The following is a 13,082-nucleotide window of genomic DNA, read 5'->3' on the forward strand; positions in this document are numbered from 1 at the left end:
ATAAAACGTAAAGTAAAACGTCGAGAAAAGACGTAAATACTGTATGTTTTTTTTTTTTTGCCAGGGTTGTCATAATTCAATTCAGCAGTATTAATAACCACTTTTCCAACACTACTTGCACCACTGTTTAATACTGTTTGTTGTTGCGATTGAAATTGTACAATTAACGTGAATTTATGAGCATAAATATATCGTGTTATTTCAATCAATTGGAAGAAATAAATAATGGCAGACGAGGTGAAGCTTGGAATTTCGTCCGTGGGTGATTTAGAAGCAGAACTAACCACAGCCAAACAGTCGCTAGTGTCACTAAATGAGAACATTCGTCGCTTTGTTGGACGGGACATAAGGTATGTACATGCATCCCCAAAGCCATCTGCCTGTATGGTAATCATGTTTTCTTTTTAGAACGGACAAATATAAATACGAGGATGACAACAAGAGAAGCGAGTTCAACAATGAGAGACAGACACCATCAACGCGAAATGAGTTCTCCAAAAATAAGCAACGCCGGTTAAAAATTAACGATGCAAAGTCACCATTCGCCCGGCCCGCCAATGAGGAGGTACAGACCCGTGGGCCAACGCCGCGGCTCAATTCAAGAGTAATTCGAGAATTGCCATCTAGAAAGGAGGTTGTTGAGGCTCAGGGAACAGATTCCGAATCAAGGGCACGAAACCGGCGTATGTTTGGATCACTGCTGGGCACATTGCAGAAGTTTTGCCAGGAGGAGACGCGTTTAAAAACCAAAGAAGATAAAAAGGCTGAGATAGAAAGAAAACTCGAACAGCAACAACTGCAAGAGCGGGCATTATTAAAAAAAGAACGTGAATCTTTATTTTCGGATAGGAAGCGCAAACAACTCGAGATCAAACAGTTGGAGACCAAAATGGCACGACTGAAAGACTTTAAGCTATGGGAGACAGCAACGCTGCAGCAAAAGCAACAAATTCGAACAAAAGCAAAGCCGCACATATTTTACCGGCCACAGAACCACAATGAAATTACCGAGAGGCTTCTTCAGAAGAGCAGCACCGAAATAGACAGTCTTCTGCAAGGGCGACGTGATGAGTTCAATGCTGAGCTCAGGGACTTGGAACGATCGCAATACACGGACGATGAGAATGCCATGGATGAGAGCAATGCTGATTTCGAAGAATTCGAGACGGAAAGTGGCAGTAAACAAAAATGTAAGTAAATCCCTCGAAAATTCGCGGATTTGCTTATACAATTTTTTGTGCCCTTGAAAAAACACGTTACACATAAGTTTTAAAAATCAATTTATTTATACATATTTTACATAAACAATTATTGTTTTCATCGAACATTAATACAGTGAAACCTCGATATAACGAATCTGAGGGGGATCGCAAAATTATTCGTTATATCTATTGATTCGCTATAGGTACTGAAATGTAAAACCTTAGTCCTTTCAAGGGACTTAACAAAAAATTCGTTATATTGGGTTTTTCGTTATAACGAAGTTCGTTATATCGAGGTTTCACTGTATAAGAATTCAGGAAACATTGAAAATAAAGCTAACAATAAGTAGCTTGATCTTTTGGACAGCAGTTATTAATTTGTTAAAACAAAATTTTATAAATATTTTCAATATTTTTGCCGAGATATGCAGAGTCTTGCGCGAAAGTTATTTTAAATACAGTGAAACCTCGATATAACGAATCTGAGGGGGATCGCAAAATTATTCGTTATATCTATTGATTCGCTATAGGTACTGAAATGTAAAACCTTAGTATAACGAAATTTAAAGAAATCTGAAAAAAAATTCGTTATAAACATTGTTTCCACCAAAATAATGCTAAATTGCACTGAAAGGGGGTAAATATACAAAAAATAAACATTTTTTTTTTATTAGACTTTATTAAAGTAATTGGTTATTTTAGTTTGTTTGCGCAAGTTTTGAATACAGCCATCTATAGTTTGTGCAACAGATGCTATGCCATCAAAAGTAGTCTGGGGTGTAGCTTCTTGTGCCTCAAGAAAAGTTTGTAGTTTTTCAACCATTTGCTTAGCTTCTTTTGCGGTGATAACCGTTTCTAGCTCTTCTTCCTCCTCTTCTTCCTCCTCGACAACATCGACTGTCTTCGCAAAACTACCAACAATGTCATCATCAGTTAAAGGCCCCGAAGCACTAACATTGTCATCGAAGGTAACAAAATCGTCAAAATGTTCATCCAAATTAAAATGGTTTTTAATGACAAGCCATTCTTCACTGTCTTGAATACAATCGTTTGTAGCCGTAATATTTGGACTGTCGACAAAGCCACATGTCGCAAAACAGTTGACAATCGTTGATTGTTTTACGCTTTCCCATGCTTTATGGGCCATTCTGATACCTTGCAAAACGTTAATATTGCTCTTGCGCCCCTCTTCCATGTCATTGATAAAAATTTTGACCACCTCTTTGCGATAGAAATGCTTAAAATTTTTAATTATTCCCAGATCTAGAGGTTGTAGTTTCGATGTTGCGTTTGGCGGCAGAAATTGTAATTTAATGGATTTAAGCGAAGTAGGATTTTTATGCGCCATGCAGTTATCAACGAGCAATAAAATTTTACGGTTGGCTTTAGTCATCTCTTTATCAAATTTTTCCAAGTAATCCAACCATATGTCTGTAGTCATCCAAGCTTTCTTGTTTGCGGTGTAGTCCACTGGTAAACTTTTAATATTTTTAAAGCATCTTGGATTAGTCGATTTTCCGATTACCAACAATTTTCTTTTCTCAGTGCCAGAACTATTAACAGTAAATAAAATTCGTTATACCTATAGTGTTTTTTTGTATGAAAAACTTCGTAAAAACGAGGTTTTTTCAAGGGACTTAACAAAAAATTCGTTATATTGGGTTTTTCGTTATAACGAAGTTCGTTATATCGAGGTTTCACTGTAACTACTTTTTAATAGTAATTGGGATATGCTAGTCTTATACTATGACAGTTGATTGTCCAAAAACCAAGTTATTCTTGTACTTTATAAAAAATGTAATTTATAAAACAAAACTACTTGCTAAAATCTACTTATACCTTGTACTTTTGTTTTCAGGCGACAAGAATGCAAAAGAAAATAAGATTAAAGCGTCAAGGGATGATAATCCATTAAGCATGGTAGCTAAAAAATAGAATCTTTAATTTCGAGATTAATTTGGATAATCTAAGGATTTTCATTGTACTAAAAATATACTACAAAATATATTATTTTAAAAAATATAAATATTGTATATTGTTTTAAATTTCGCTATGAATGAGTGGAATATCCATTGAAACTTTGTTCATTTAAAGTTAATGCCAAATAATTAGACTTAAAGCTTTTATCCATAAAGGGTAAATGTGTGAATGAATTAAGTTTTAAAACTGGAAACCTGTTATCCTTTTTCCTCACTTTTTTAATGTTTGATCTAATTTGATTTGATTTATTTTTGCCTTTTTGAAAAGTTTTTTATGTTCATTTCTTTTTAAATTAGTTAAGTATCTATATAGTAATCATCTATACCTTTAGTTATTCCCGACTGAACATCGAATTGTATATTTTTTATTTTGTTGTGTTCAACAAGATGCATTCATTCACTTGTCAACAACAGAAGTCGCAAGCATTAAAATGAGAGGTTTAATTTTAGAATTTTAAAGAAAGCTTTTCAAAAATAACTACAAGGGCCAACTTTCGAGTGTTAGTGATGCAGGTCAAGAAGACATGAAGCGTAACCGATGCTACACTAGTAAAGACGGCTTTCCAAAATATACCGATAATATAATAACTAGTACTAAACTAATGCAAATTGTATTTAAATTTAACTATGACAACACCTAAAAGTTGTCCCTGGGGAACTCTATCACTTTGCCTTATTCTATGCATTCTTTTTTTAATGGAATATGTGATATGAGAATGGAATATCAAATATTATTGATATGGGCAAACAAATTGTGTGTATTTAAATGCAATTCAGCTACATAGATGCGAAAATGATAGATGCATATAAATCGAAGTACATAGGGGATTTATACCATATAGTATACTATGTATGTATGTATGTATTTATGTACATAGGGGATGAGCATACATACAAATATATGTTGCGATGCGGACTGACAAGTGTGGACCACGTAAAATGGAAGAGGTATCGTAGAAAATGGCATCTTTGTATGTACAAAGGTCATATTTCCAATATTTACATCAAAAGCTGCTTGCAAGGCGCAGGCGCCAGCCCCAAAAAGCTTTTGATCCCAGGTTTGCAGGTGTAATGCTCCGGAGTTGCGATGTGCTTGTTAGTTCCGTTTCGCGACTGGAAAAGGAATATTATAACTCTATTACAGTGAATTAAATTTGCCAAAAAAAAAACATATTTTTTTCGTTTCATTTATGAGATGTACACACCTATAAATGCAGATGATGATGAGCCTATAAACTGATATGATTTGACTTAAAAAGTGTTGCAGTGATTTTTAGTTTTAAATGCACAGACCCTAATATATACATACATACACATATACGAACAAAGTTATGTATGTATATTAATGTAATCACTTTCCGGAACGCCTAGAAGTGTGTGTGGACTTGCGACCGGCTGCTGTTACATGGTGTTCTTAAAAAGTTTTGTATCTACTTACCTAGGATGTATGTATGTACATCGGTAGGGGGCACATATACAGACAAAAATTCATATGCATCAGTGTACATGAATGTACATACATATTTTCTATAAGGATGCGTCTTTCCTTTTAGCGGAGATAGTCCAATAGAAAACTACAAATTTAGGATACATAAGTGAATTTAGTATGTATGTGTCTATTCACATACATACTCAATATAAATGCCCCTGGATCCTTACAAAGTGAATGTGCTAAATCTAAATCAAGTATAATTGTGTCCAATAAAAAATGATATCTTAAAACGGTCGGGCGCAAATTACTACACACTCATATAATTCTTAATCAACCAAAACATTAACCAACATGGATATAGTAGGACTCCTACTCATTTTATCACTGCATTTGAAAACAGCTTTCGGCAGTAAAGATGGTAAGTGTAGGGCATTACCTTTACAAATACATATACATATATAAGTGCCTACAAATATATATATACATACATACTAGATACACTGGTCTGAATGTAAAGTTACATACATATGTATGTATGTGCATTTACTTGAAGTAGATGTAATGTACATGGATAGCCCATTACATACGTTTCTTAGTTTTCCTTTAACTTACATTTAAACCCAAATTATGTTTTTATCTTACACACAATATGTAGATAATGGATAGATAGCCAAATATGTATGTATATGTGTACATCAGTAATTTAGTGGACATTTTATCTAAAGCGTTATTACTTTTTATAGACAAAGTTATTAAACTTTTTACAAAATGCTATCCATTTCATTAAATCTCTTTTAGTCTCACTGTATACATAAACGAACAAACTTATGTACGTCTAAGTTAGATATTGCAATTTAATAATTGGAGAAAGCCAATAAGAAGAAAAATCAATTGAACTGATAGAAACTATTTCATTTGTGCGCTATTCACATTTATTTGGTTAACCAGTCGTATAAGTGATATTTTTTAACATAACGCCCCAACAGTAGAATGCTCTCTGATGTTGAGCATCAAAAATTTATGTGTATCTTAGAAATAAGAGGAACGATTTGTTTTAGTTAGTCTCGACTTCTAACATATTCATTGGTTTCTCTGAAGAAGTTGTTTGGAAATCGTTATGTTTGTAGAACCTACATTTTTGTTTTAGAATTTTAAAGATTTATGATGGCTTAATATGTAAGCACTAATTAATACAGTTAATACTTTGACTAATTCTAAACTGAATTCTGATGGATTAATATGTAAGCACTAATTAATACAGTTAATACATTGACTAATTCTAAACTGAATTCTGAAACTGAATTTGGTTTAAAGTCACATTTTAAGACATTTTACAAAAATTATAAAGAACTATGTGAAATGTGATTATGCTGGAGCAAAAAAGAAGATAAACAGGATTTTCTTCTAATAAAAATTTTAATAATTTTGAAATGAAGCGCTGGAAGAAACTTAGTTTTTTAGATTCGGGAAGAGCAATTGCTATTATAGGATACTTCTTATAAGTACGTGTAAGATATCCTGTAGCAAACCAACCAATTGAATTAAATAATGAAGTCCATTGACATCAATAAAAATTCGTAAATGTGAAATTGTGGAAACAATAACTAAACCAATATTTAAACAGACCATTGCTAAAACCAAGTGAATTGTAAAAATGTTCCCACGAGTTGAAGCTCTTTATGGTATTTACATCGACAAAAAGAAAAAACAAATAATAATATTCAAAGTTTGATAAGTACAACAGAAAGAATAAAAGCAATTGCCGGCCCCATAAAACTTAGGTGCAAAGTTCATGGCCTTTGAGAGTCCATTAAATGTTTGTTTCCTTGGTCATTGTCGTTAAATTGAGGGAGGAGAACGAAAAGTTTTTCAATGTTGACAAATTAGACATGGCCAAATAAATATGCACACATTAAAATCTTTAATTTAATTTCGAATAATAAGTATAAAAGTCTGTCAAAAGTTGTGTTTGCCAGACAACAACAATTATTGCGGCTTTCCGCCTCTTCCACTCCCCTTGCACTCCAAATTGATAAATTTATCATGATTTTTAATGGTGTTTTTAGAAGCACTTGATTCGAAAATAGAGAACACATTTTGTGAGAGGACTTATGTTTTGTCTATAATTAAACACTATAAATACATACATATATGTACATATGTATGTATATTATAATGAAATTCCATTGTCAGTGTACAAATATAAATGGCAATTTAATGTTTCATTTTTATTATTTTTTGTAGTTCCTCTTCATCAAATTGAGTCTTTAGTTGGTGAAAATATTTACCTTCCATGCAATGTAACAACATATGATGGAGACGAACCCGTTTTGGTTTTATGGTATCGAGATGACAAAGGAACTCCCATATACAGGTAATTAAATTTTGGGTCATTTGCACAACTATTTGAACAGTACATATCTACGTATAAATATTCTCGTCTAAACCCTATTTAGCGTTGATATACGTGCTGGAATTTCAAAGGCTCCGAAACGATGGTCCGATGAATCGGTTTTTGGTGACAGAGCCTACTTTATTTTTGATAAAGAACCGGGAAAACTTTCAATTCAAAATACCCAAGGAAGTGATTCGGGAACATATAGATGCAGGGTTGATTTCTTAAAAGCTCAGACATTTAATACACGAGTTCGCCTCAATGTAATATGTAAGTAAAATTTAAATAACATATACTAGTTCTAAGATGAAACATTTAACAAACTTCACATTTTTGCAACTACCATTTTCAACATGGGCAAGTTAAATGAATTAATAATTTCCACAAAAGTAGAAACACTTGAACCGAAATTCATTCGTTTTGGGTAATTTATTTCGCACAACAAACTTTGAGTTAATAATGGACATGAATGAAACAAGTTTCCAACTTTGCCTGCTCCACAATGTTATTAAGGACAAATTAATAGGTCTAGCAGCTGATACCATTTTGTGAGAACAATTAGCAAGAACAATTTAGCTCTTTGTTAATTTCACACAGAGCCACACAACATTGGATTTAGTACGTTTTCTTGGCCTCAGACAAATATCTTAGATGGGCGCGTTTGATAATACACATAGAACTGGCGCCGGTCTGGACTACAGGACGTAGAGAGTTAACACATTTTCTAAGTTTACCGGTTTATTTATTTAAATTTTTTTTGGTGAATAAATATGGGCGAAAACAAAGTCATTTAGGATTTGAAATATATGGGCTATTGTCTTCTGCAGATTTTGCTAGATAACATTGTAACATTTAAATGTGTTTGATTTCTTTAAGCTCCACCAAAACAAGTTGTCATTCGAGATAGTGCAAATGTTGAGAGATCCACTGTGGTAGGACCATATAGCGAAGGTGACATAGTGACACTGAAATGTCAAGTTATTGGCGGTAAGAAAGAGTTTTTGTTATTTATTTTGAGTATTATTATAAATACTTCTTTCTTAGGCTATCCAATTCCATCTGTTAGCTGGTACAGAGATGGCGTTGAAGCACAATCTGATACCACTTACTTACCAGGTGGCAAAATCATTCAGAGTGAAATTTCACTAGGCCCACTTGGAAGGGAGGATCTTAACTCTCGGCTAACATGCAGAGCTGCTAACCATCCCAGAGCTTCGATTGTGGAATCCGTTGTTCAAATCGATATGAACTGTAAGTCATTTACATTTTAGGATATTATAGAGTGAAACTTATTACACAATTCTAATATTGTAATAAATTACATTTATATTTATGATTAAGTACTTTTCCAGTTTTAATTGTTTAAATTTTTTGCAGTCTCTCCTTTAAATATACGATTATTGGGTGCCCATCAACCACTTTCGGCCGGTCGAAGATATGATCTTCTATGTCAAAGTGCCGGGTCAAGACCTCCAGCGGTTATAACTTGGTGGCAAAATGGAATTCGTCTCGAAAAGACAACTGAAACTGTGAGTTTATATAATCGTATACATATATTCGGTATATATAGAAGACTTGTATTTCTATTAGACTTCAAGTGATGGCAATCAAACAACTAGTACTCTTTCAATAAGCCTAAGTAAATCAGATGCTGGAAAGTTCCTAGCCTGCAAGGCTTATAATCATGCTATACCCTCGGAACCACTCGAAGATGGTTGGAAACTGGATATTCAATGTAAGTACAGTTTTCTATTTTTTCACCTACACAATCATCTAGTAGGTCCTATAAGAAAAAACCAATTGAATTGTTCTTGGAACAATGTTTGTCAACAATAAATTATGTTTTGCAGATGTACCCGAGGCTTATGTCCGTTTGGGAACATCTCTAGATGCCAATGCACTGCGTGAAGGAACCGATGTTTACTTTGATTGTTTAGTTGTTGCTCATCCGCAGGTCTTTAGAATTGAATGGCGCCATAATGTAAGTACTTTAGTAAACGAACTCAAGTGTTATTAGAGAGTTATATCTGTATATATATATTTCATAGGGTCACCCATTGCCGCATAATATTTCCCAAGGGGTCATAATAAGTAACCATTCCTTAGTATTACAAGGCGTTACAAGATCTACGGCTGGTAATTACTCTTGTGTCGGCTTTAATGCAGAAGGTGAAGGCATCAGTGCGCCATTTCCTCTAAATATTTTATGTAAGTTTATTATAAAAGAGTTTCTTTTTATTGACATTGTCTCAATAATCTCAATAATTTGCATTGTATTTGTATATAAATAGATGCTCCCACATGTGCTCAAAATCAACCGAAAATTTATGGAGTTGCTAAACAGGAAGATGCCCAGATCAAATGTGTGGTAGATGCCAATCCCCATGATGTGGATTTCAGTTGGACTTTTAACAATTCCGCTGAAAGTATTGATGTGGCAACAAATCATATTACTCGTTCGGGTGAGTTATTAATGGCAAAGGAAAGGGGTAGGGAGCCCTCTAATCGGGTCCCAAATATATGCTCTACAGTTGTGGCTATATCTCTTTAGCTTAACAAAACATTCATAATTTGTATCTTTAATTGTTAGGAACCACGTCAATTGTAACTTATACGCCGATTACCGAACTAGATTATGGCACATTATTATGTGTAGCGTCTAATAGAATTGGAAGACAACGAGTTCCTTGTGTCTATCATATAATTGCTGCAGGTGAATTTTTTTAAAATGTGATACAAGACATACAGATATATTAGAATATAAATAAAAAAACGGCTTGAGCAAGACTTGTATAAAATATAAAAAGCTAATTTATGTTTACTATTTCATTTAGGACGTCCGGATCAAGTGCATAATTGTACCCTAATCAATATATCAATGTCCTCGCTAACTGTAACCTGTAGTGATGGTTTTAATGGCGGATTACCACAGTTGTTTATATTGGAGCTTCAAGATTCTTTCACCCACGTAAGTTTTCAGATTAATCTTGTATAGGAACCTTGTGATTTCAATATGTGTATATACAATATTTCAGGAAATAAAAGCTAATATCACATCAACGAGTCCAAGATTCACAGTTTCAGGCCTTGTTCCTGGCAGTCTATATCGCTTATCGATTTTCGCATATAATTCTAAAGGACGGTCAGATCCGGCTATTCTGAATGCTGCAATGCTTCGTATGCCGGAAAAGCAACTTACATCTGAACAAAGTAAGTCCTTTGAGAATCTAATATTAGTTGGCTTTGCGCGTACCCAAAATATTTGATGTATTAAACATTTAATATTTAAATCACAGTGCACTTTATCAATTCTTTAGCGAATAATCCACGCGCTGAGTTGCTTTTCTCTCCGATGGTATCATTAACCATTGGATTGACATTGGCTGTCCTTGTTGCAATCCTGGCTATCATACTTGCTCTTCGTATACCCTGTGCGGCAACGACAAGACGTCGACCAAAAGCACTATCTAATGAAAATGTGTCCAGAGACGAGTCTCCTGGACCAAGTGATAAAAGTACAGGCAGCAAAGATGGCGACGATAGCGATGAAAAGAACCCAGATGTAGTACCTGAAGCGATTGATCCAGACGAGCAAGTGGGAGAAGCTTATATGGTGTGTTTCACTTTATTTAATTCGATAGCAAATGATTAGCTCTAAAAAAATATCTTTGGCTTTAAATTTTAGATTGATTGTGCCAGGAGAAGGCAGCAGATTTCCACAATTGATGCCAATTGCAGTCCTAACAGAGGAATTCTTGTCAATGAATCTCTACCACAGCATGTGGGTGGTGCTGAAATGACTTTACATGCCTCCCATAGCATTGGCTATTGCACATTACGTGGTGGAATACAAGGCCAAGGACCCAATTCTCTTGGTGGACTATCAATTGTAAGTAGTTCTAATAATAATATCCTTTTAACTGCTTACGAGTTTGCTTCAAACTGATTTAAAGGGTCATAACTCTTAATAATCTACTTTTTGATTGCCTGCTGATTTAATGAATAAATATATATTGGGGCTTACCCCTAAAGCTTTGAGTAGGCTCAGACTTTTTGCGTTCAAGTCCAGTGAAGAAAACCCTCTTGATTAGTGTAGCTGGTATACCGTGCGTATACTTTATTTCTTTTCATAGATGCTATTAGTCATTGATGCGTGAATTTTTCTAATCGATTTCTACTTTGCTGCTTTCAGAATGTCACTCCACATGTTTATTCCAATTCAATTGCCCAGTGCACTCTACCCCGTCAGTCGTCTCAAGGTGCTTGGCCCAGATACAGCAGCAATTTGGCAGGAGCCAGACATGTGGCACCCATTTCGACATTTCACCAACTATCCATTCCACCAGCACGAATTCATGGACAGCCTGTGGATTCGAATGCACCATCATCCCCATCCGCTTCTAGCAGCTCCATAACCTCGCCATCCAATGCTTTAACACACCCCCATGGACGAACCATAGCACTACATCACATTAATCAAGCCCAACGAAGTAGGGTCTGTGTTGGAATTGCGGCCAATGGCATCCATTCGGTTGATCAAAACCAGTCAGATGATGAAGTTACCGTCCAAACTCCGTTAATGTTAAAACGCGATAGCACCGTATGACTATAGAAGTCTCACAGGGTTAAGGATACACCCCTGTGACTACAAATTCCATGCTTTCTGTCGATTATATTTTAATACTTTCTATGCGTGAAATTAACGATTTTATACCAATTTATTATGAAAGCAAACTAAAAAAAAAGAAAGAAAATACCAAAAATAACTAAAGATTTTATAACATTCCCCATATTAATTTTCCACCTGTATAATAATTAGTTTACAAGAATATCTTAAGACATTAAGTTAGTGTTGAGTTACCTTAATAATAATAATAATAAGCTTATGTGATTAGACAGAAAATTCATATTTTCACATTTAGTTAAAGTTAAATTGTTATTTTTTGGTTTTTCTAGTTGTGTGCTTTCTGGTTAAATGCACTAAACAAAATCAAGATTGCACGCGTTTCCAAGATGAATAAGTTGCCAAAAATAGCTTATTTATCCACATGTAGTGCACTCCTGCGTATCACAAGATTTTTATTTCAGTTCAAAGTCCTACTATCCTAAGGATTACCGCCTGGTTTTTAGAATTTGTTTTAAACGATAAACTTAGAAGAGTTCATAAAATGGTCAAACATGTTTTACTAGCCATAATAATTATGATAATCTGGGACAAAATTAGCCGAGAGCTGGCTTCGGCTATTTCAAGTTTGTATACTTTTTCGGTTCAAGGATTAATGCATTTCTAACCCTTATGGCCGATTTGTAACAACAGTGAATCTAGACCAATTTAAAGCAACCTTTTCCTAAACAAAAACAAAACAAACGGCAATTAGTTGATCAAACATTTCTATATCTGCTTTAAACTACCTATACATTTATATATCTATATGGATTATTATCATGAACGTGGTTTGATACACAGAGAAAGAACCTTTTTTTTATACTAGGGATTTGAAGGAAAATCATTTTTATGATTTTACGTGATATTAAGTATAGCCAAAAGCGGAATTTTTGAAATTTGCTCAAATAGTTAATTGTTGCATTTATATTATGTCTAAGTTTTCTTGCACTATTGTGCTAAACAAATAATATTTCTCAAACTTCACTTTCGGAAAATTCTCACACCATTACAAAAATCAAGCATCAGAAGTCTATTTTATTTTCTGAAATGTTTTTTTTTTCTCAAAATACTTTTGTTAGACTACATTACATCAAAAGCTAATTAAGATCGGCCAAATTGAGAGCTTGCAATTGGTATAGACACTTTGATATAGTCGAAGTTAAGTCCTCATAATACAATATTTATACTTACACAATTAATATACGTGTATGCGAATATGTATGTAGATGTATCCTAGAACATAAATTTAGCGATCATAAAATGATAATACTAATAAAGTATGTTCCAAAATTCAATCAAGAGTTTTTCCTTAAGGAAACCTAAATGGATTTTGGTTCATTCTTTTACATACCATTCGTATTTACATATAATGATAAAATAAAAATATATATATATATATTTAGTTCTA

At 33.9% G+C, this 13,082-nt stretch overlaps 2 protein-coding genes across 3 annotated transcripts; both read left to right on the forward strand.

Annotated features, from left to right (window-relative positions):
* The first annotated feature begins 103 nt into the window (after positions 1-103).
* LOC6651649 (pinin) lies at positions 104-3,228 on the forward strand. The gene is made up of 3 exons (XM_002072985.4): positions 104-350; positions 409-1,190; positions 3,061-3,228. The coding sequence occupies exons 1-3, from the start codon at positions 226-228 to the stop codon at positions 3,135-3,137; spliced, it is 984 nt and encodes a 327-aa protein (XP_002073021.2). The 5' UTR covers positions 104-225; the 3' UTR covers positions 3,138-3,228.
* Positions 3,229-4,366: 1,138 nt separating this feature from the next.
* On the forward strand, positions 4,367-11,896 carry LOC6651650 (hemicentin-1). Of its 2 annotated transcripts, none has more exons than XM_047010232.1 (16): positions 4,367-5,031; positions 6,858-6,987; positions 7,070-7,278; positions 7,885-7,995; positions 8,053-8,259; positions 8,386-8,537; positions 8,599-8,743; positions 8,859-8,989; positions 9,057-9,216; positions 9,300-9,470; positions 9,599-9,721; positions 9,843-9,976; positions 10,044-10,218; positions 10,305-10,621; positions 10,694-10,897; positions 11,201-11,896. In XM_047010232.1, the coding sequence occupies exons 1-16, from the start codon at positions 4,965-4,967 to the stop codon at positions 11,612-11,614; spliced, it is 2,850 nt and encodes a 949-aa protein (XP_046866188.1). In that variant the 5' UTR covers positions 4,367-4,964; the 3' UTR covers positions 11,615-11,896. The 2 variants fall into 2 exon arrangements, with proteins under 2 accessions (XP_046866188.1, XP_023036121.1); XM_023180353.2 differs by having other exon boundaries at positions 10,326-10,621.
* The last annotated feature ends 1,186 nt before the right edge of the window (positions 11,897-13,082 follow it).

This window comes from Drosophila willistoni, chromosome 3R (genome assembly GCF_018902025.1).
Source record: "Drosophila willistoni isolate 14030-0811.24 chromosome 3R, UCI_dwil_1.1, whole genome shotgun sequence".
Lineage (NCBI taxonomy): Eukaryota > Metazoa > Arthropoda > Insecta > Diptera > Drosophilidae > Drosophila > Drosophila willistoni.